At 36.9% G+C, this 24,800-nt stretch overlaps 1 protein-coding gene and 1 pseudogene across 11 annotated transcripts in view; both read left to right on the forward strand.

The window, feature by feature from the left end:
• SDCCAG8 (SHH signaling and ciliogenesis regulator SDCCAG8) overlaps window positions 1-24,800 on the forward strand; it is a 319,229-nt gene that overhangs the window by 14,277 nt on the left and 280,152 nt on the right. For 8 of the 11 annotated variants that reach the window (XR_013179195.1, XR_013179196.1, XR_013179197.1 and 5 more), the window contains exon 4: window positions 21,494-21,607. The exons of 1 other annotated variant lie outside the window; for it this stretch is intronic. Coding sequence is in view for 7 of the 10 variants with exons in the window: in XM_077168476.1 (XP_077024591.1) it covers window positions 21,494-21,607 (114 nt within the window). In the remaining 3 variants the exon portion in view is untranslated. Of the gene's footprint in view, window positions 1-17,681; window positions 17,746-21,127; window positions 21,234-21,491; window positions 21,608-24,800 lie in introns of those variants that run through there. 2 more of the 11 variants (XM_077168479.1, XM_077168481.1) reach the window with 2 other exon arrangements.
• Window positions 7,260-13,866, forward strand: LOC143689429 (pyruvate dehydrogenase (acetyl-transferring) kinase isozyme 1, mitochondrial pseudogene; annotated as a pseudogene).

Below are 24,800 nucleotides of genomic sequence, written 5' to 3' on the forward strand. Positions count from 1 at the left end.
CCCTCACCAGCACAGCCCTGTGACTGGCGACTTACCCCACACCCCACGTACCCGAACCCCGTCACCTACTCCCATTCCCTGTGCTCCAGGTAGTCCCACCCCACCAGCCCCCAGTGCATGTACCTGCCCCCCACCCCTACTCCAAGTGCAGCCTAACTCACCTTTCCTGCACACATCCCAAGCACTACTTCCCTCTCCCTGTTGCCTGCTGTTGCCAGCACATAAAGGTTGTGGGCACTAACCTCCATACCGAGGCTACCCCCGCCCCCGGCCCATAGTGTCACACAACCTCACCCCACTCTCCCTGAGCTCAGCGCCTCCCTAATTTACAGCACTCCCAGGCCCACACATGTGCACGGGCTCCCAATCATGTCATTCAGCTCTGAGAACCGTACTTTACAGGAGTTCTAGAACCACGTATGCACATGGCCCTCAGCCACACCACCCAGCTCTGAGAAAGTGCTGATCTGCATAGCTGGATCACATCTGCTTCCAATCCATGAAAGCATAATGCCAACCTGCTGCCACAGCTCTACGCATGCACACACATGGCCTGTACCTTAGACTAGCACATGCCAGGTGCACCCGTACAGCTACATCCTCCCTGGCCACTGGGTGCCGACATTCACAAGCATCAGCGTAACATCTCCAACCTGTGCCTATACCTGCCCGGAAACAAATCACCACATTGAGTACCTCACCCCATACCCTGTTCCTTGCTATAAACCATCCCACAAACACAAGGCCTTAGACAACTGAAAGAAATCAACTCCCAAAGTAAATCTATCAAGATATTTACATGCCACGAAGACAGCGGAAGATCACTGAGCACATTACAGTGCAGACAGATATAGCCCTGCCTAATGACCAGATTAAAACAGCAGAAGAGACAGATGTTGGAACAACTAAGCAAAGATGTTCATACAACTCTACTTAATAAAATATGTGGAACAGCAAATTACATAAAGGAGATCAAGAAGACAGTAGAAGAGCATAAAGAGGAATTTGAAAGAATAAATACAAAAATAGCAGATATCACTGAGATGAAAGACTCTGTTGACCAAAAAAAAAAACATGCTAGAGCACACAACACCAGATTTGAAGAGACAGAAGAAAGAACAAGTGATATAGAGGACAGTATAATAGACTTCGAAGACTCAAGGCAGCAAATGGCTAAAAAGATGGAAAAAATGGAATTGGATCTCAAGGAAATGATAGAACAAAGAGCACAAATGTAAGAATCATTGGTGTCCCAGAAAGAGAAGAGAGGATTAAGGGCTAGGAGAGTATAGTTGAGGATAAAATGGGGGAAAACTACTCAACTCTCATAAAGGACATAAATACACAAGTCAGAGAAGCATAATGAACTCCAAACAGAATAAATCCAAATAGGCCTCCCCCAATATACATATTAGTCAGTCTGTCGAATGTTGACAAGAAGTAGAAAATCCTGAAAACAGCAAGGGAAAATCAGTCTACTACATACAAGTTAACCAAATAAGACTGAGTTCAGACTATTCAACTAGACCCCGGAGGCGAGAAGGCAGTGGTATGACATATTCAAGATCCTGGAAGAGAAAAGACTTCCAGCCAAGAATTCTGTACCCATCCAAATTGTCCTTCAAAACTGAGGGAGAGATTAAAGTTTTCACAGACCAAGAAGTCCTAGAAGAACTGGTCAACAAGAGACTGGCCCTACAAGAAATACTAAAAGGAGTTCTGCTGGCTGAAAAAAAAAAAAAACAGAGGGAAGTCTGGAGGAGGGCACAGAATTGAAGAGTATCACTAAGGGTAATTTAAAGAATACAAAGAGAGAGAGGGAAAAGAATATATAGATCTGACAGATAAAAAAGATAAGAAGGTGGATTCAAGAAATGCTTTTTCAGTAATAACTTTGAATGTTAACAGACTAAATTTACTAATGAAAAGATACAAATTGGCAGAATGGATTAAGAAACATAATCCAGCTATATGCTGCTTACAAGAGACTCATCTTAGACCCAAGGATAAAAATAAATTGAAAGTGAAAGGATAGAAAAAGATATTCCACGCAAGTTGTAAGCAAAAGAAAACAGGAGTAGCTATACTAATTTCGGACAAAATAGACTTTCAATGAAAAGACATAAGAGACAAAGAAGGACACTATATACTAATTAAAGGGTCAATTCACCAAGAAGATATAACAATCATAAATATTTATGCTCCCAATCAAGGAGTGCCAAAGTACTTGAGACAGACATTGGCAAAACTAAAGGGAGTGGTACATGTTTCAACAATAGTAGTAGAAGACTTCAGTACCCCACTCTCCTCTATAGATAGAACAACCAGACAGAAGATTAACAAGGAAATAGAGAAGTTAAATAACTTGATAAATGAATTAGATCTAAAAAACATATATAGGTCATTGCACCCCAAAACACAAGGATATACATTCTTCTCTAGTGCTCATGGAACATTCTCCAGGACAGATCATATGCTGGGGCACAAAACAGGTTTTTATAAATATAAAAACATTGAAATTCTTCAGAGCACTTTCTCTGATCACAATGGGATGCAGCTGAGTCTCAATAACCACTAAAGAACGAGAACATTCATAAACGTATGGAGATTAAATAACATGCTCTTAAACAACAGGTGGGTCAAAGAAGAAATTGTTAGAGAAATCAGTAGCTATCTGGAGATGAATGAAAATGAGAATACAACTTATTAGAATTTATGGGATGTGGCAAAGGCTGTGCTGAGAGGGAAATGTATTGCCCTAAACGCCTGTATTTAAAAACAAGAGTGAACAAAAATCAACTACTTAACAGCACACCTGGAGAAACTTGAGAAAGAGCAGCAAACTTACCCCAAAGCAAATAGAAGAGAAATAATGAAGGTTAAAGCTGGGATAAATGAATGGGAAAACAAAAGAACAATAGAAAGAATCAATAAAACCAAAGGTTGGTTCTTTGAGAAAATCAGTAAAATCGATGGGCCACTAGCAAGACTGACAAAGAAAAAAAGAGAGGAGGCAAATAAACAAATCAGAAATGAGAAGGGGTGCATTACCACAGACACTGAAGAATTGAAAGAAATCATAAGAGGATACTATGAACAATTATACACCAACAAACTCGACAACTTAGATCAAATGGACAAATTCCTGGAGACACACAAACAAGCTACACTGACTTAGGAAGAAATAAAATATCTCAACAAACCAATCACAAGAAAAGAGAGATGATCAGTCATCAAAAATCTTTCTGCAAAGAAAAGCCCAGAGTCAGATGGCTTCACGGGAATTTTATCAAACATTCCAGAAAGAACTAACACCAATCCTGCTCAAATTGTCCAAAAAATTGTGGAAAAAAGAACTCTACCTAACTCATTTTATGAAGCTAATATCATTTTAATACCCAAACCGGGTAAAGGTGCTATAAGAAAGGAAAACTACAGGCCAATTTCCCTAATGAACATAGATGCAAAAATTCACAATAAAATATTAGCAAATCGAATCCAACAGCACATTAAAAGAATTATACACCATGACCAAGTGGGGTTAATACCAGGAATGCAAGACTGGTATGATGCAAGAAAATTAATTAATGTAATATAGCACATTAACAAATTGAAGGAAGAATCACATCATCTTGATTGATGCTGAGAAAACATTCGACAAGATTCAGCATCCTTTTTTGATAAAAACACTCCAAAAGATAGGAGTCAATGGTAACTACCTCAATATGATAAAGGGAATATATGAAAAACCGACAGCCAGCATTGTACTCAATGGAGAGAGACTGAAAGCTTTCCCCTAAAATCAGAAGCAAGGCAAGAATGCCCACTGTCACCACTATTATTTAACATTGAACTAGAAATTCTTACTAGAGCAATCAGACAGGACAAAAAAATAAAAGTCATCCAAATTGGAAAGTGAAAAATAAAACTCTCATTATTTGCAGATGATATGATACTATGCTCGGAAGATCCTGAGAAATCTACAGCGAAGTAACTTGAACTGATAAATAAATTCAGGAAGATGGCAAGATATAAAATTTATGTGCAAAAATCAGTAACATTTTTATACACAAGCAATGAGCTAGCAGAGGAGTCGGTTAAGGAAAATATTCCATTCAAGATACCAACTAAAAGAATCAAATACTTAGGAATGAACTTAACTAGGGACGTAAAGGACTTGTACACAGAAGACTACATAACATTGCTAAAAGACATCAAAGGAGATCTAAATAGGTGGAAAGACATTCCCTGCTGATGGATAGAAAGGCTAAATATAGTTAAGATGTCAGTTCTCCCCAAGTTGATCTACAGATTCAACACAGAACCGATCAAAATTCCAACAGCCTGCTTTGAAGATTTGGAAAAGCTAACTACCAGTTCATCTGAAAGGGAAAGAGACCCAGATTAGCTAAAAAAAAAGAATGAAATGGGAGGATTAATACTCCCTGACTTTGACACCTCTTATAAAGCTACAGTGGTCAATGCAGCATGGAACTGGCAAAAAGATAGAAGCATTGACCAATGGAATTGAATCAAGAGTGCAGAAGTAGACCACCAAATCTTTGGTCAACTGATTTTTGACAAGGCCCCCAAATCCTCTGAACTGGACAAAATAGTCTTTTCAATAATTGGGCATGAAAGAACTGGATATCAATAGCCAAAGAATGAAAGAGGACCCCTATCTTACACCCTACACAAAAATTAGCTCAAAGTGGATCAAACATCTAAATGTAACACCTAGCACCATAAAGCTTCTAGAAGAAAATGTAGGGAAACATCTTCAAGACCTGGTGATAGGTCTTCCTACACTTTACACCCAAAACACAAGCAACAACAACAAAAAAATAGATAAATGGAAACTCCTCAAAATCAAATGCTTCTGCACCTCAAAAAAATTTGTAAAAAAGGTGTAGAGGCAGCCAACTCAATGGGAGAAAATATTTGGAAATCACATATCAGATAAAAGTTTGATTTCCTGTATTCAAACAAATCATAGAACTCAACAAGAAAAGAACAAACAACCCAATTATAAAATGGGCTAAAGATATGAAAGATTTGTTCTTCAGGTATTTTTCTGAAGAACAAATACAGATGGCTTGAAAGAACATGAAAACATGCTCATTTTCATTGGCCGTAACCAAAATACAATTCAAGGCTACAATGAGATACCACATCACCCCTATAAGAATGGCTGCTCTCTTTCTCCAGCCAACACAACAAGCAATCTCACCACCCTCCCCCTGTCTACGTGGGACATGACTCCCAGGGGTGTGGACCTTCCTGGCAACTTGGAACAGAAATCCTAGAATGAGCTGAGACTCAGCATCAAGGGATTGAGAAAACCTTCTCGACCAAAAGAGGGAAGAGTGAAATGAGACAAAGTGTCAATGGCTGAGAGATTCCGAACAGAGTCGAGAGGTTGGTTATTCTTATGCATTAAGTAGATATCATCTTGTTATTCAAGATGTAATGGAGAGGCTGGAGGGAACTGCCTGAAAATGTAGAGCTGTGTTCCAGTAGCCATGTTTCTTGAGGATGATTGAATAATGATATAGCTTTCACAATGTGACTGTGTGAGTGTGAAAACCTTGTGTCTTATGCTCCTTTTATCTACCTTATCAACATACAAGTAGAACATATGGAATAAAAATAAATAATAGGGGAAGCAAATGTTAAAATAAATTTAGTTTGAAATGTTAGTGATCAATGAAAGGGAGGGATAAGGGATATGGTATGTATAAATTTTTTTTTCTGTTTTCACTTTATTTCTTTTTCTGAATAGATACAAATGTTCCAAAAAATGATTATAATTATGCAACTATGTGATGATATTGTGAATTATTGATTATATATGTAGAACGGAATGATCAAAATAGAAATGTTTGCATTTGCTTTGTGTTTTTTGGTAATTAAAAAAATAAAATTAAAAAAGGCTGCTATTAAACAAACAGAAAACTATAAATGTTGGAGAGGATGTGGAGAAATTGGGATACTTAATGCACAGCTGGTGGGAATGTATAATGGTACAACCACTATGGAAGAGTGTTTTGACAGCACCTTAGGAAACTAAATATCAAGTTACCTTATGACCCAGCAGTAGCACTACTTGGTATATACCCAGAAGAGCTGAAAGCAACAACACAAACAGATATTTACATGCACATGTTCATAGCAACATTATTCACAATTGCCAAAAGATGGACACAAACCAAATGCCCATCAGCAAAATGTGGTATATACATACTGTCATGGTCAGGGACATGTGTCAACTTGGCCAAGTTGTGGTACCTGTTTGTCTGGTTGGGCAAGTGCTGGCCTGTCTGCTGCAATGAGGACATTTCATAGAATTAGATCATGATCATGTCAACTGCATCCACAGCTGATTCCATTTGTAATCAGCCAAAGGGGACCGTCTTCTGCAATGAGTGATGCTTAATCTAATCAAGGGAAGCCTTTTAAGGAGGATTCAGAAGAGACAGGCTTCATTCCTGCTTTGGCTGGCAAGCCTCTCCTGTAGAGTTCATCCAGACCCTCCATTGGAGTCGTCGGCTTCACAGCCTGCCCTGTGGATTTTGGACTCTGCATTCCCACTGTCACGTGAGACACTTTTATAAATTTTATATTTGTGAGTGTTACCTGTTGATTCTGTTTCTCTAGAGAACCCTAACTAATACACGTACAATGGAATATTATGCAGCAGTAAGACAAATGATGTACTGAAGCATATGACGAGATGGGTGACCCTTGAGGAATAATGCTGAGCAAAATTAACCAGACACAAAAGGATAGATACTGTATGATTTCACTTTTATGACTGGCATAAAGGTATAATCAGAGGCTTATAATACAGAAGATAGGGGCTTAGAGATACATAGAAGCTAGAGATGGGTGAACCATTAGCTAATGAGGTTGAACTCCAGTGTAAGGGAATAGATAGGAAAGACGGTGATTCTCTAGTGCGTCTATAAGTGATATTACCACATTGAAGATGAACAGGATTGAAATGGGTTGTTTAGTCCTATGTGTCGCACTGATTAGCACTAGAAATATGAATTAGTTCTTGCAAGAATTACTTCAAAGATATGATTCTTGTACGAAGAGTGCTTTTGAATGCTATGAGGTATGTTCAAAAGGAAGCCGTCAGTACTACCAAGGCAACAAGAGAGGAAAATAATGGGGGGAGGGACAAGAGTTAAGAGGAAATTTAGATTTCCTGTTTGGCAAGGGTATGTTTATTGGTTTTCTTTCTCCTGGGAACAATGAAATTATCTGAAATTGAGAAAGCTGATGGTCTGTGGACTCTGGGCCTTTTACACAATGCCTGATGAATGCAGATGGCTGAAGGATACACTGACAGAGAGGTAGATGGGTGAATGATGGTGTATACTTATGAACAAAGGTTGTGTTACTACAAAAGGAACAAAGTCATGAGGCATGCAATGATGTGAATGAACATGTTGGACATTTGGTGAGACAAATAAGCCAGAAACGAAAAAGCAAGGGTGGTATGGTCACCTTTAGAAAATGGTTATAAGAAAACAGAGGCCTAGACTGTAAGCTTTTAGAGTAGACACATTAAGTCCAGAGTGGTGATTGTTATTTCTGGATTTTGAAAGGCTGTTTTCTATATATAACCTGATATATGGAGATAAGGATGAAACCAAACAGTTTGGGGTTAAAGTAATTCAGAACATAGGAGTGAGGAAAACAGTGTCTGTATTTTAGAACCACACATACTCTTTGAGACCAATAGAGGAAAGGTTTATTTGGTCCAACTGAAATTTTCTGTAGTGCATAATTTAATTCAGCCTATCTGTATAGTTCATTTGAGCAATTGAAACACAGGGAGCACAGAGTAAGAAAGAAGTCCTTTTAATCCTACATAGATTATTGTAATGCCTGGATATATCTAGAATTTATTAAGCAGATAATCAAAAAGTATTGGCAAAGTCCCCTGAGGGATGGGAGAAAGACTATGAAACTATTAAACTTTACCATTAGGGAATCCCCTGACACTGTGTCAAACTTTATGGACATCCAAATCAATAGGCCACGTCCTCAATCATGAGGCTTACTCTTGTGAAGTTTATGTAGGTAGCAGAGAAGCTTAGACTTCCTATAGGCATGCCTGAGAGTTACTTCTGGAGGACCTCTTTTGTTGCTCAAATGTGGCATCAGTCTCTCTAAGCCCAACTCTGCAAGTGAAATCATTGCCCTCCCCCCTACTTGGGACATGATATCCAGTGGTGAAAGTCTCCCTGGTGACATGGGAGATGACTCCCAGGAATGAATTCAGACCTGGCATCATGGGATCAACAATTCCATCCTGATGAAAAAGAGGAAAAGAAGTGTAATTAATGCAATATGAGTGGCAGAGAGAGTTCAAATAGAGTTCAGAGGCTACTCTGGAGATTGCTCTTATGCAAGCGTCAGTTAGATCTTGCTACCTATCTCATAACCTGCTAAACCCGAACCAGGACCTTTATAACCAATCCTAAAGGACCCCTAGGGCAATATATAAGTTTCCACAGGGGTTCCATGCACTAGAGTAACTTTCCAGAAATCTGAAACCTCCAGATGGGTCCCTGGTCCAGATAAGTTCTGAAACCTAGCCCTGCCTCTCCAGAACATCAGGTAGTTCCATCTCCCTAACCCATATTAGTGACAGACCCTTCCAATATCAAAAATTTAGAATTGCCATAGCCCAAACACCCCTAAAGAGAGGATTGGAAAGATCAAAGATGATGATGGAATTATACAGTGAAGATAGGATTTAACAAATGCATATGAATACTGAATCATTAAATTGATATCTCTTTTGTTCTCCAGTATTTTAGAGCAGCTAGAAGTAAAAACCTAAAATTGTGAAATTGTAACCCATATTAAGATCTGAAATATGTTCTACAAATAATTGTGGTGCTGTGCTTTGAAATTTATAGCTTTTTTGTATAGATGTTACTTTTTACCAAAAAAAAAAAAAAATCGATTGTGATGATAAAATATTTAAGCCCTCTTGTCTCCTATATCTGGAGCAGCTAGAAGGGAAAATACGAGAGGATTGTATGGTAGCCCTTGACAAACTCTGGGATCTGTCCTGTAACTACTTGTTGAAGAGTGCTTTGAAAACTATTGCTTTTTTATTTCTTTGCTTTGTATATATGTTACACTATACAAGAAAGTTAAAAATAAAAAGGCATTATAAAGTTGTGTAAGATGATAAGTTACTATATTCTAAAATGGATTTATTATTGCTCAGACAGAGGGTATTGTTCTTTGTAAAAGTAATGTGTTATACTAAATGCAGAGATGAGTGTGTGGGGAAAATCTCTTGGCCACGTTTAAATGCCAAAATAAATCTAGGTCTTAGGTCTAAATAGGGTCTGTCATATACTTTGTACAAGGATCTTATACGTATCTGATAGGATTTTTGCAATAATAAGATAAGATTACATCTGTAAAATTATTTAGAAATCTATAAAGTGTGGCAGAAAGGGCGGGCCGCGGTGGCTCAGCGGGCAGGGTGCTTGCCTGCTGTGCCGGGGGACCTCGGTTCGATTCCCGGCCCCAGCCCATGTGGCAGGGACGGGGAGGCAGAATACAATGAAACAAGAAAGTGTTTAGGGATGTTTCCCTTTCTTCCTTCCTTCCTTCCTTCTATCCTTCCTTCCTTCTCTCTGTCTTTCCTTTAAAAAAAAAAAAAAAAAAAAAAAAAAAAAAAAAAGTGTGGCAGAAATATAATGTGTCATAGCAGGAGTAATAAGCACTTTGCATTTTCATTGTGTGACAATAGTTGGTTACAAAGCCTACATGCTGGAAACTGTGTATACATGTCACTTTTCTTTACTCGTAGCTGAAAGGTTTTAACAGTATCCCCATATTAATACATCATTCCAGCCTGATATATAGTTTTATGTTTATTTCCTATTTTAGAGAAATGTACTTCTTACTCATATTTAATGTTTATAGATATAGATTATAACTTCAAAAATATTTCATCCTTCTGTAGGGCTTTGTTATTGTTGACTCCTGGCTTCCAGAGTGCTCTTAAATATACAATAGGTAGAATGCAAAGTCTTTTGGGTGAAGTGCTATTGCTCTATCTGTTGAATGTTCAGACATATTGATTAGCTTTTTAAAGAATAAACTGAGCAGTGATGTTATATAGCTGACTGAATCAGAATAGTCAGGAAGGTCTTTATCAAGAGCATCAATTTAATATACTTTACAAATCTCTTTATATGGAACTATGTGAAAAACTGGATCTTTCAATCAAAATGTAAACAGCCTACATGTAATGAATATATAGTATAATAGGTAGCTTTTTTGGATTGTACCCTTTAGAATGTACTTTCATGGCCATGTGACATTTCAAAAATATTGAGACACTGTTAAGATGGAATAATTCAATTTGAAGTTAATTGATTTAAGTTAAAGTTACTTTGGTTTCTAAGCCTCTTAAATATACCAAAAGATAAAGTTCTGCTTAATTATTCTCCTGTGAAAGCTGGTACTTCATCATCATTTGGAATCTCTGCTAGACTCAGAACAGAAAGCATGTCTGTCTCAAGCTTTCCTCTGGTTTGTCTAACTAGCTGGCCCTAATTTCCCCTTCTCCCGATTTCCTTTTATATATGTATACATTTAAATCTGATAGCATGATATTTGATTTTATAAGCCACTTCAAAATCACTTTAGGGTAAGGTAAGATACACCATAAAAGTCAGTTGTAGCGGTACAGTCCTCCCTGTAGTAGAGTGGCGACCTCCTGCACAGAGCTCTGGCTCCTTGAGAAGGGCTCAGCATGAGGCTGGTATGGTTTCTGTTGGGGCTGAGCTGGGCTGTCTTGGGTCCCCTGCAACACACCCTGTGTCCCAATGCCAACCACAGCCTCACCTTGGGTTTAGGCTCCCGCCAAGCAGTACAACACAGTGTTCTGGGCCAAGTGAATTTCTTTGCATGCTACTTGCAGTCCCTGCTGTCCATGAAGCAGATTGCTTTGGGTCTGTGATTGCTTGTGAAAAGACCTCGTTGATGTTTCTGTGTCAAGAGTTGTTTGTTAGATTGGCAAGTATAATGAAAGAAATGTCTCCTTCCAGATCGTCTTCTCAGGACACCATCAGTTCAATTGCTAAAAAGCTGGTATATCCAGTCTTCAAAGCTTCTGGATTTAATGGAAAAAAGCTCCAAAGATGCTAATGCTGTCTGTGAGAGACAGACCGTCTTTAAAGATACGTGAAACGGATCAGAAACTGACACAATGACGTTCTTCCCACCATGGTCCAGGGAGTAATACCAGGAAAGATTCTGAGTGAATCCTGTCACCAGCCAGAATGTTCAGTACTTTTTGGATTGTTTCTGCAAGAGTCGCATTTCAATTAAAATGTTATTCACTCAACACTATTTTTTGGTGCAAAAGGCAAAGGAAGCCCTTCTCATTGAAAACACATTGGACGTATAAATCCAAATTGCAATGTAGTTGAAATTATTAAAGATGCCTATAAAAATGCTAGGCATCTATGTGGTTTGTATTATATTAACAATCCTGAACTAGAATGTGAAGAATTAAATGCAAAATCACATTTTGCATTTGTACAGCCAATGCAAGTGGTTTGTGTACCATCCCATCTCTATCAGATGGTATTTGAAATTTTCAAGAATGCAATAAGAACAACTATGAAACACCATTTAACAAAGGAATACTCCCTAATTCAGGTTCACATCACTGTGGGTAATGAGGATTTTACTGCAAGAATGAGTGGCCATGGAGGCAGTGTCCTAAAGAAAACTTACAGATTATTCAACTATATGTATTCAACTGTACCCCGGCCTTGTGTTGAGACATCCCAAGCAGTGTCCCTTGCAGGTTTTGTTTGTTGATTGCCCATATCACAGTTTTATACACAATACTTCGAAGAACACCTAAAGCTATATTCTATAGAGGGTTATGGGACAGATGCAGTTATCTATGTTAAGGTTCTGTCAACGGAATCATTAGAAAGACTCTCAGTATATAATTCTCAGTAATATATTCCAGTATATAACCTAGAAACATTACAACCCCAGCCATGAGGCTGATGACTGGTGTGTCCCAAACAGAGAGACAAAAGACATGACAACATTCCTCAGTGCCTAATTAGCCTTGTGTATTAGCTAGGATTCTCTAGAGAAACAGAATCAGCTGGAAGTATCTGTAGATATAAAATTTATAAGTGTCTCATGTAACTGTAGAAACATAGAGTCCAAAATCCATAGGGTAGAATATGAAACTGATGACTGATGGAGGGTCTGGATGAACTCCACAGAAGAGGCTCGCTGGCTGAAGCAGAAAGAGAGACTGTCTCTTCTTAATCTTCCTTAAAAGGCTCCCAGTGATTAAAGTAAGCATCACTCAGTACAGAAGACACTCCCCTTGGCTGATTACAAATGGAATTAGCTGTGGATGCAGCCATCGTGATCATGATTTAATTCTATTAAATGTCCTCATAGCAACAGACAGGCCAGCACTTGCCCACCCAGACAAATGGGTATCACCACCTGGCCAAGTTGACACATGAACCTGACCATGACACCTGGAGACACCAGAAAATTCTGTGTGGTTTTGTATTAAATTTGGAAGTGAAGATGTTCACAAAAACATCATACCAAATATTTCATATTTCATTTTCACAACTAATTATTTGAGTAAATTAATTGGAAACTCAATCCCATTTATGCCTGTTAAACCTAAAGTATATTTTCACAGTTAACTGAACATATTTTTAAACAACTGTGTTTTGATCAACTTTCCTCTTTATGATAGACTTCAAAAAAGTGTGGAAGTCTTTGGGTTTCTACAGGAAGCTGTATAGTTTTTAAAAATATTTTTCATTTATGTTTGCAGGAAACATTTTCTTAATAATATTGATTAGTTGGCTTAGCCATCTTTCTGTTATTTGGAGGATTCTGCATTCCTTTATTTCACAATGACAGCTGTAATAAGATGGTCTTCATGTACCTGTGACTGACTACAAGTAAAGCAGAAAACAGTTGCCCTCTAAGTGTACAAGTAGCCTGTTAGCATCTTATGCATTATCTTAACCCCCAAATTAATGTATCATTTTAAAATTTTCTTGCAAAAGAGTATAGTGAGCAGGTCTATGTGAATATAAGCCAAGGCCATCGGCAGTTTACTTGAATGTGCTTTTGATTAATGCAAGAGGAAATATTTATATTAAAAACAAACTAGGGGCAGGCCATGGTGGCTCAGCAGGCAGAGTTCCAGCCGCCGTGCTGGAGACCTGGATTCAATTCCTGGTGCCTACCCATGCAAAACAAAAACTACATACTACTAAAATCCTAGAGAAGAAATGGAGGGCAAAGCAGTGAGTCCCAAATTAATCATTGAAATTACCTAGGGAAACCTTTAAGAAACAAGATTTTTCTAGTCCTGCCCAAGACTACCTGAATCAGAATCTCTAGGAATTATAATTTTTAAGAAATTTGCCTAGGTGAGTCTGATGCTATTGTACTTAGGAAACTAATTTTTAAAAATGAGTAGTGCCCAGCCTCAATCCCACTTTTTGTGTTTTCTTCTACATTTTCTGTGGTCACTTCTCAGTTCCTCAGCAGCCAAAATGGTGCCGCAGAGTGACAACCAGGAAGATATTAATGCAGCCCTGAAAGATGCTGGAGATAAACTTGTAGTAGTTTTTCTGTGTGTGTGTGGTCCTTGTACAGTGATCAAGCCTTTCTTCCATTGCCTCTGAAAATCGTAACAAGGTGGTGTTCCTTGAAGTGGATATGGATGAATGTCAGGATATTGCTGCAGAGTGTGAAGTCAAATGCATGCCAACATTTCAATTTTATAAAAATGGACAAAAGGTGGGAGAATTTACTGGAACTAATAAGGGCAAGCTTGAAGCCACCATTAATAAGTTAAATTAATCATGTTTTCTAAAAACATACCAGCGGTCAGCTGTTTGAAACGTAACATAATTTTTTTATTTACAAAAAAGAAAGATTATGAAGACTATATAGCCAACTACCATCTGATTATAAATGATAATAAAATATTCTATCCTTTTTTTTAAAAAAAAAATGAATAGTGATACCACATTTCCTAAAGTAAGAGAGAGATGTTTGGGTTTTGGTTTTCATGTATTTAAAAATTAGATTTGTATACTCTAAGAGAAACCGAATCTCAGCTCTAGTGCAATTAAAAGATAAAGCAGCAAATTAGAACAAAATAATTATAAGAGAATAGTCAGGTAACCAAAGGATCAGAACCCTAAATATTCAAGTCTTCCATACTTTATTATCAGGAGGAAATCAAATTGTGTTCATTACAACATTCCTTTACATTTGTATGGTAATTTTTAGTTTACAAATACTTTGATAAATGATAACTCTGTTGGTCTTTAAAACGAGAGATAGGACAGGTTGTTTCATCCTTATTTTGTGACTCAAGAGTTTGGCCCAGAGTTGCACAAATTGGTTCCAGGGCCCTAACCAGGTCTGCTGCTAAATCCTATCTCCTGCTAAGTCTGGGAGATGGTGTCACAGTCATAACTAATTTTCTTCTATGGTGACAGAGAAATACATTAGGAATACATTTTTTTCCCTTGGGTTTTATTGATTCTATTGTTCTTTTTTTTTTTTTTTTTTTAACATGGGCAGGCACCGGGAATCGAACCGGGTCCTCTGGCATGGCAGGCGAGCATTCTTGCCTGCTGAGCCACCGTGGCCCGCCCTCTATTGTTCTTTTGTTCTCCCATTCATTTAACTCTAATCTTTATTATTTCTCTTCTTCTACTTGCTTTGGGGTTAGTTTCGTTTTCTTTCTCATGTTCCTCCAGGTGAGCAGTTAAGTCCTTGGTTTTTACTCTTTCTTCTTTTTTTAATGTTTTTTTTAAATTGTGAAATATAACATATATACAGAAAAGCAATAAAATTCCAAGTATATTTTAACAAGTAGTTATAGAACAGATTTTAAAGTTTGGTATGGGTTACAGTTCCACTATTTTTCATTTTTTCTTCTAGCTGCTCCAAGACACTGGAGATCAAAAGAAAAATTAATATAATGATTCGGCAGTCATACTCATTTGTTCAATCCTATCTTCTCTGTTATAGTCTTCCTTTTTTTGTGTGAAAAATAGTATATGCAAAAAAAGCAATAGGTTTCAAAGTACATCGCTACAATTAGTTGTAACAGATTTCAGAGTTTGGTATGGGTTATAATTCTACAATATTAGGTTTTTACTTCTAGGTCCTCTAAGGTACTGGAGGCTAAAAGAAATATTAAAATAATGATTCAGCAATCATACTCATTTGTTAAACCTTATCTTCTCTGTATAACTCCACCATCACCTTTGATCTTTCTCTCACTGATTAGTGGGAGAAATCCTGCCTGATTGCTCTCATTAGAACTTGTAGAACAATGTTGAATAATAGTGGTGACAGAGGGTATCCTTGTCTTGTTCCTGATCTTAAGAGGGAAGCTTTCAGCCTCTCACCATTGACCATTGAATATGATGTTGGCTATGGGTGTTTCATAAATGCCTTTATCATGTTGAGGAAGTATCTTTGACTACTACCTTTTGAGTGTTTTTATCAGACAAAGATATTGAATTTAGTCAAATGCTTTTTCAGCATAAATTGAGATGATCATATGATTTTTCGCTTTTGATTTGTTAATGTGCTATATTACATTAACTGATTTTCTTGTGTTGAACCGTCCTTGCATTCCTGATATAAGCCCCACTTGGTCATGGTGTAAAATTCCTTTAATGTGCTATTGGATTCTAATATTTTGTTGAGAGTTTTTGCATCTATGTTCATTAGGGAGATTGGTCTATAGTTTTCCTTTCTTGTAGTATCTTTACCTGGTTTTGATATTAAAGTGATGTTAACTTCATAAAATGAGTTTGATAATGTTCCTTTTTCCTCAATTTTTTGGAAAAGTTTGAGCAGGATTTGTGTTAGTTCTTTTTGAAATGTTTGATAAAATTCTCCTCTGAAGCCATTTGACCCTGGGCTTTTCTTTGTAGGAAGATTTTTAATGACTTATTGAATCTCTTTACTTGTGATTGATTTGTGGAGATCTTCTTTTGCTTCTTGAGTAAGTGTAGCTTGTTTGTGTGTTTCCAGAAATTTCATCTAAGTTGTTGACTTTTTTGTGCCTCCAGCATATGATCTATCCTGGAGAATGTTCCATGAGCACTAGAGAATACAGTTGTTCATAGTATCCTCTCATAATATTTTTTTTATTTCTTCAGGGTCTGTGATAATGGCTCACCTCTCATTTCTGATTTTGTTTATTTGTATCTTATCTCTTTTTTTATTTGTCAGTCTTGCTAGTGGCACATCAGTTTTATTGATTTTCTCAAAGAATCAACTTTTGTTTTTATTGATTCTTTCTATTGTTATTTTGTTCTTCCATTCATTTAACTCTGCTTTAATGTTTGTTACTTTGGAGTTAGTTTGCTGTTCTTTCTCGAGTTCCTACAAGTGAGAAGTTAAGTCATTGAGTTTTGCTCTTTTTTCTTTTTTAATATAGGCATTTAAGGCAATAAATTTCCTTCTCAGCACAGCCTTTGCAGTATCCCATAAGTTCTGATATGTTGTATTCTCATTTTCATTCATCTCCAGATAGCTACCAATTTCTCTAGCAATTTCTTCTTTGACTTACTGGTTGTTTAAGAATGTGTTATTTAATCTCCATATATTTATGAAAGTTCTCATTCTTGGGTAGTTATTGATTTCCAGCTTCATTCCATGGTGATCAGAGACAGTGCTTTAAATAATTTCAGTTTTTAAATTCATAAAGACCTTTTTTGTGCCTCCAGCATATGATCTATCCTGAAGAATGTTCCATGAGCACTAGAGAAGAATGTATATCCTGGTGTTTTAGGGTGTAACAACCTATATATGACTGTTCGGTCTAATTCATTTCTCAAATTGTTTAAGTTCTCTATTTCCTTGCTGATCTTCTGCCTGGTTGTTCTAGCTGTAGAGGAGAGTGGTGCATTGAAGTCTCCTACTATTATTGTTGAAGTGTCTGTCACTCCCTTCAGTTTTGCCAATGTTTGTCACATGTACTTTGGAGTTCCTTGATTGTGAGCTTAAACATTTATGACTGTTATTTCTTTTTGGTAATTGTCCCTGTTATTAATATATAGTGTCCTTCTTTATCTCTTATGATGTCTTTACCTTTAAAGTCTGTTTTGTCTGATATTAGTATAGCAGCTGCTTTCTTTTGGTATAGCTTGCATGGAACATCTTTTTCATCCTTTTACTTTCAATCTATTTTTATGCTGTGTCTAAGACAAGTCTCTTGTAAGTAACATTTAGTTGGATTATATTTCTTAATCCATTCTACCAACCTGTGTCTTTTCATTGGTAAGTTTAGTCTGTTAACATTCAGAGTTATTACTGTAAAAGCATTTCTTGAATCCACCATATTATCCTTTGGATTTTATTTGTCAGGTATGTATGTTCTTTTCCTTCTTTCTCTCTATATCCTTCAAGTTACCCTTACTAGTACTCTTCAATTCTTTGCCATCCTCCAGATCTCCTTCTCCTGTCTTTTTTTTTTCAGCCGGCAGAACTCCCTTTAGTGTTTCTTGTAGGGCTAGTCTGTTGCTGACAAATTTGTCTGTGAAAATTTTAATTTCTTGATCAGTTTTTTCTTCTTTTTTGGTCAGGCTTTTTTTGTGGAGTGAGGGGGTGCATAGTCTGGGAATCAAACCCGCGTCTCCCACATGGAAGGTGAGTATTCTACCATACAACCACCTGTGCACCTCCTCCCTCAGTTTTGAAGGACAATTTGGCTGGTTACAGAATTCTTGGTTGGACAACTTTCTGTTTCAGGATCTTAAATATATTATACTACTGCCTTCTCACCTCCGTATGCCAGTTGAGTAGCCTGAACCAAGTGTTATTGAGTTCTTGCCACTTTCAGAATTTTCTGCTTCTGTTCAACATTTGATAGACTGGTTAGTATGTCTCTGAGGGAAGGCCTATGTGGATTTATTATTTTTGGAGTTCATTGGGCTTCTTTGATCTGCATATTTATGTCCCTTATAAGGGCGGGAAGTTTTCCACCCATTATATCCTCAACTAATGTTCCTGGCCCTTTACTCTTCTCTTCTTCTTCTGCGATACTGATGATTCTTATATTTGTTTGTGTGCTTTGTTTTGTCCATCATTTCCCTGATATCCAATTCAAATTTTCCCGTCTTTTTTGTCATTTGCTTTTATGTGTGTTCAAAATCAGTTGTCCTGTCCTCTAGTTTGCTTATTCTTTCTTTCCCCTCTTCAAATCTGCTGTTGTGTATCTCTAGTATATTTTTGATTTGGTCTACTGTATCTTTAATCTCTGTGATGTCTGTTATTTTTCTATCTATTCTTTCAAATTCCTCTTTATGCTCTTTTAGTATCTTCTTGATTTCCTTTATGTCATTAGCCATCCCATTGATTTTATTTAATAGAGTTAAATAACATATTTGATTCGTTGTTCCAAAGTCTGTGTCTCCTCTTGTGTTTTAATTTGTTCTTTAGCCTGGGCTGTATCTGTCTGCATCTTGATATGCTTATTGTTCTTCTCAAGAATACATTTTAAGGTAAATGTTAAAAATGCAACTTCACCACTTAAATGGGGGACTTTATTGATCTAGGAGATACACTGTGATAAAGAAGCTCATTCTCAAAAGGATTATATAAGATTGACATTCTCTATACATTTATAAGTTGGAAGGGATATTAAGGGGAGGTTAGTACAGTGCCCTCATTTGATAGACAAAGATCCTAAGACTCAGAAGGCTGGTTTGCTCAGGGTTTCTTAGCTAATCTGACCAAATGTTGGAAAAGGACATACTGTCTAGTCTATCATTACTTAATTATGGATTTTGTGAAAAATGATGGAATAGGTTAATGGTATATTAATTCAGTTTGTAACTCTTTTTTAACTTGAAATCACGTTTTTCTTGTAATGTTAAGATATTTTAGAGTCTTTTGAATCGAAGTATTCGCTTTCTTTCCTAAATTAGACATTTGTACAACTCAAGATAAAGTTGATCCTTTAACATATAAAATGTTCTTCCCCTTTCCCTAAAAATTCAAGTTTTTCTCTTTTTATTTGCGAGTTAAGAAATGGCATGTGACCCAGCATATGACCAGTGATAACTAGTCACTACTAGTTATCTACTTGGAATCTCAGGTAGGACATGAGATTTTGTTGGTTTGTCCAGGGTGATGCCCTGATGAATCCCAGAGTGATTTGATCAGTGAGTGGAAAAGTATTTGCAAGCCCCTTTTGGGAAATGGTGAGAGTGGGGAGAAATTCAACTTCCCCAAGTTGAATTCTTGATATTCTCACAAACAGTGTGGACAACCAAAGCTACAGGCTGAGCCCCCAGTCTTGGGGTTTGTTCATATGAAACTTAACCCCACAAAGGATAGGTCAAGTCTACGTAAAATTTAGGCCTAAGAGTCACCCCCAAGAGAGCCTCTTTTGTTGCTCAGATGTGGCCTCTCCCTCCAGCCAACATGATGAACAGTCTCACCACCTTCCCCCTCTCTGTGTGGGATGTGACTCCCAGGGGTGTGGACCTTCCTGGAAACGTGGGACAGAGATCCTGGAATGAGCTGAGACTCAGCATCAAGGAACTGAGAAAAAACCTAGAATGAACTGAGAATTAACATCAAGGGATTCAGAGAACCTTCTCGACCAAAAGGGGGAAGAGTGAAATGGGACAAAGTGTCGATGACTGAGAGATTCCAAACAGAGTCGAGAGGTTATCCTGGAGGTTATTCTTACGCATTAAGTAGATATCACCTTGTTCAAGATGTAGTGGAGAGGCTGGAGGGAACTGCCTGAAAATGTAGAGCTGTGTTCCAGTAGCCATGTTTCTTGATGATGATTGAACAATGATATAGCTTTCACAGTGAGACTCTGTGAATGTGAAAACCTTGTGTCTGATGCTCCTTTTATCTACCATATCAACAGATGAGTAGAACATATGGAATAAAAATAAATAATAGGGGGAACAAATGTTAAAATAAATTTAGTTTGAAATGCTAGTGATAAATGAAAGCGAGGGGTAAGGGGTATGGTATGTATAATCTTATTTTTCTGTTATTGTTTTATTTCTTTTCTGTTGTCTTTTTATTTCTTTTTCTGAATGGATGCAAATGTTCTAAGAAATGATGAATATGCAACTATGTGATGATATTAAGAATTACTGATTATATATGTAGAATGGAATATCTTATTGTTTTGTTTGTTAATTTTTTTAATTAAAAAAGAGTTAAGAAATGGTGTTTTCAAAATAAAAGAAAAATATTTTTCTTTAGCTTGTTTTTAAGTATAATAACTTTTTATTTTGTTATTGTGGTAATGGACAGAAAATTACATACAAAAATATTTTGGGAGAGCTTTTTTGTGGTTGACTTTGGTTGTGCTACGTAAAAGTTTTTAGACTTGTACTGTGAAGTCTTTTGTCCATAGTATTAGTTTATACAATTTAGATGTAAAAAGGTATTGAAGGATAAGAAATAGAAACTAAGTGGTTTTAATAATCTGGGAAGCTAATGAATTTGTGAAATTTTTTTTTGGGAGAGGATAGCAAAAATATTCTTTCTTATACTTAAAAGAATGCTGGCTTTAGTTGTCTTCATATTTAATTTAACAGTGATCACTTTCTTGCACTGTAAGTTTTTAAATTAAGATGTTAAAATGGAAATCTACAGATTATTTTATAAAATATTTTCTATATGTTATAAACTGAAAACATACACTAGCTCTTATTTTGAACATAATAAATAAATAAATAAAGTCTGTTCCAAGACGATTGCAGAGGTGAATACCAACAACATTTTTTTCTGAAATCTCTTCATTGGACTCTTCAATAAAGTGTATTTTACTGTTTATTTACTTTAGAGTGCTAATATTTGGAGGCCCTGTGTTCCAGAATAACACTGTCTTGATTTGCCTTGATACTAGGGTCAAAAGTAAAAAAAAAACAACATGGTTTGGTAATATGTCCTGTATGAGGTAGAATTTTACTTTGTTTATTTACAACTTGGCATTAAATACTTATCTAAAGAATCCTTTCTTTAGAGAGCTGTTCTGCAGTTTTGGCTTGTAATCCTCTCCCATGGCAGCTTCTTGTGAAGAGTTGTCTCCTTTTATCACTGAATGGGATGACACATTTTCAGATGGCTCAAATAACATCCCCAGATAGCAGTTCATCCCAAGTTAAGTATCCTAACCAAGTATTTTTTAAATTTGCCATGCACTTTTTACATTCACTTTCACATTCCATGTTTAAAAATGATAATAGAACCTCTAAATGTTGTCGATTTGTAGAATTTATATGATAAATAATAAATTAACTACATAGTGATTTGTTTCTTCCCAATATATACCTCACATCAGTGCTAAATTGAACATGGTGAGGGTATATTGATTCTTTGCTAAATCTAAACATATATAATTTTTTACATTTTACCTTAGAAGTCATCAGAATATGAAGACACCAGTATGCCTACTGTACACAATCTTGTTCCTATCATTAATGACCAGTCTCAATATATTCATCATTTAGAAGCAGAAGTAAAGTTCTGCAAGGTAAGTTTCTTATTGAAATCTTACCTAAATTAAAGTTTATATCATTTATACCTGGTGTAAAGTTTTGTTATCATTAATCTGCATGGTGATACTGTATGTTGACAGCTGTCATTTTTTTATGATTGAGAAGACTAATGTATTACAGGAACTTGTCTGCAATGGGGATAATGATTCTTGACCATATCATTTATTATTATTATTATTATTTAATTATTGAAGTTGTGGGTTTATAGAAAAGTCATGTAAAAATACAATGGTCCCATATAGTCCCTATTGTTGACACTTTCCATTGGTGTGGTACTTTGTTACGAATGATGAAAGAATATTAAAATAGTACTATTAACTATAGTCCACTATTTATTTTAGGTATATTTTTTGCTGATACCACCCTATTATTAATATTTTGTGTTAGTGTGGTACGTTCATGATATTTATGACAGAATATTCTTATACTTCTATCACCCACAACAGGAGTCACTGTGTTATACAGTGTATCTGTTTGCTAAAGCTGCCACAATGCAGTATACCAGAAATGGGTTGGTGTTTTTTGTTTTTTGTTTTTGCAGGGGGTTGACTTTTACAATGGGGATTTATTAGTTTACAAATTTACAGTTCTAAGGCCATGAAAAATGTCCCAATTAAGGCATCAACAGGATGATACCGTCTCTGAAGAAAAGCCTCTGTCATCTAGGGTTCTCTGTCAATTAGCAAGGCCCATGGCCAGTGTCTGCTGGTCTTTTACTCCCGGGTTTCATTGCTTTCAGCTCCTGGTTCCCATGGCCCCCTCTCTGAGCTTCTCTGGGTCTTCTCTCTCTAGCATGTTTGGGACTTTTCTCCTTCACCTCTCTCTGGGGTGTTTCTCTCTGATCTCTCTGAGCTTTTTCTGTCTTTTATCCTCACAAAGGACTCCAGTAAAGTCTTAAGACCCACCTTGAATTGGGTGGGTCACATCTTAATTAAAATAACCTAATCAAAAGGTCCTACCACAATAGGTCTATACCCACAGGAATGGATTAAAAGAACATGGCGGGCGGGCCATGGTGGCTCAGCAGGTAGAATTCTCGCCTGCTGTGCTGGAGACCTGAGTTTGATTCCTGGTGCCTGCCCATGCAAAAAAAAAAAAAAAAACAAGAAAAGAAAAGAACATTGCCTTTTCTGGGGTATGTAACAGCTTCAAACCAGCACGTACAGTCCTATGTTTTATGTTCTAATTTTCATTCTGGCAACATACATGACCCAAAACTTCCCCTTTCAATCACGTTCACATAATTCATCATGGCTAATTACACTCCCAATAAGATACTAACATCACCACCATCCATTTCCAAATGTTTACAATCAACCCAAATAGAAATTCTATACATATTAAGCATCATCTCCCCATTTTCTACCACAAGCAATCCCCTGGTAACCTATTGTAATAGTCAGGGTTTTCTAGGAAAACAGAACCAGCAGAGATATCTGTAAAGAAGAGATTTTATAAAAGTGTTTCATGCAGTTGTGGGAATGTATGAGTCCAAATTCTGTATGGCAGGCTCTGAGCTGACCGTTCCGATGAAGGTCATTATTTCCCTTTTTTGGCCTAACTACTCTAGCTAGAACAACTAGATCAATGTGAAATAACAGTTGTGAAAGTGAATATTCTTGCTTTGTTCCAGATCTTCGAGGGAAAGCTTTCATTCTGTCACTATTGAGTACAATATTTGCTTTGTTTTCTTTATATATGCCCTTTATCATGTGGTCGGTGCTGGAGGATGATCCATGTGTGTTGAGAATAATGTATATCCTGCTGTTTGGGGGTGTAGTGTTTGTACATGTCTGTTAGGTCACGTTCATTTATCACATTATCCAAGTTCTTTGTTTCTTTTTTGATTCTCTGTTTAGATGTTTTATCTTTTGATTAAAGTGGTGTTTTGAAGCCTCCAAATATTGTTGTAGTGATGTCTATTACTTCCTTCAGTTTTTCTAGTGTTTGCCTCATATATTTTGGGGCATGCTGGCTAGGTGCATAAATATTTATGATTGTTGTTTCTTCTTGTGGATTGCCCCTTTTCTTAATGTATAACGCTTAGTTCTTTATCCTTTGTAACAGTTTTGCATTTAAAGTCTGTTTTGCCCAAATTATATAGCTTCCTTGGCACTTTTTTGGTTACTGTTTGTGTGGAATATCTTTTCCAACCTTCCATTTTCATGCTTTTGTTTTGGGGTCTAAAAGGAGTCTTTTATGGACAGGATTTTTTGGATCATACTTTTTTTTCTTTCTTCGTTGGCAGGCACCAGGAATTGAACCTGGGTCTTTGGCATGGCAGGTGAGAACTCTGCCTTCTGAGCCACCACGGCCCACCCTGGATCATACTTTTTTTTTTTCATCCATTCTGCCAATCTGTGTTTTTTAATTGAATTTTTAACTTTATTTTGTTTTTCCCCTCCCTCAGTGATTTTTTTTTTGCTTGGGCAGGCACTGGAAATCGAACCCGTGTTTCTGGCATGGCAGGCGAGAACTCTGCCTGCTGAACCATTGTGGCCTGCCCCTCAGTAATTTTTTTTTAACATGAAAAATAATACATATACAAAAAAGCAGTACATTTCAAAGGACACTGCAACAATTACTTACAGAACAGATTTCAGAGTTTAGTATGGGTTACAGTTCCACAATTTTAGCTTTTTCCTTCTAGCTGCTCTAAGACACTGTAGACTAAAAGAAATGGCAATATAATGATTCAGCAGTCATACCCATTTGTTAAATCCTATCTTTTCTGTTATGACTCCACCTTTTCCTTTGATCTTTCTCCCAACCTTTAGGGTTATTTGGACTATGCCCATTCTAACTTTTTCATGTTGGAAGGGGCTGTCAATAATATGGGATAGGAGGATGGAACTAGTTGATGTTCTGGAGAGGCTCACCCTTCTGGGTTTCAGGACTTATCTGGCGTAGGAACCCATCTGGAGATTGTAGGTTTCTGGAAAGTAATCATAGTGCCTGGAACCTTTGTAGAATCTTGGATAAAGCCCTACGTGTGTTTTAGGGTTGGTAGGAATGGTTTTGGGTGGGGTTTAACAAACCTTAATAAATAGCAACGTCTAGCTGAAGCTTGTGTAAGGGTAGCCTCTAGCATAGCGTTTAGACTCTATTTGAACTCTCTTAGCCACTGACATCTTATTTGTTACAATTCTTTTCCCCTTTTGGTCAGGA

Source organism: Tamandua tetradactyla, chromosome 7 (genome assembly GCF_023851605.1).
Source record: "Tamandua tetradactyla isolate mTamTet1 chromosome 7, mTamTet1.pri, whole genome shotgun sequence".
Lineage (NCBI taxonomy): Eukaryota > Metazoa > Chordata > Mammalia > Pilosa > Myrmecophagidae > Tamandua > Tamandua tetradactyla.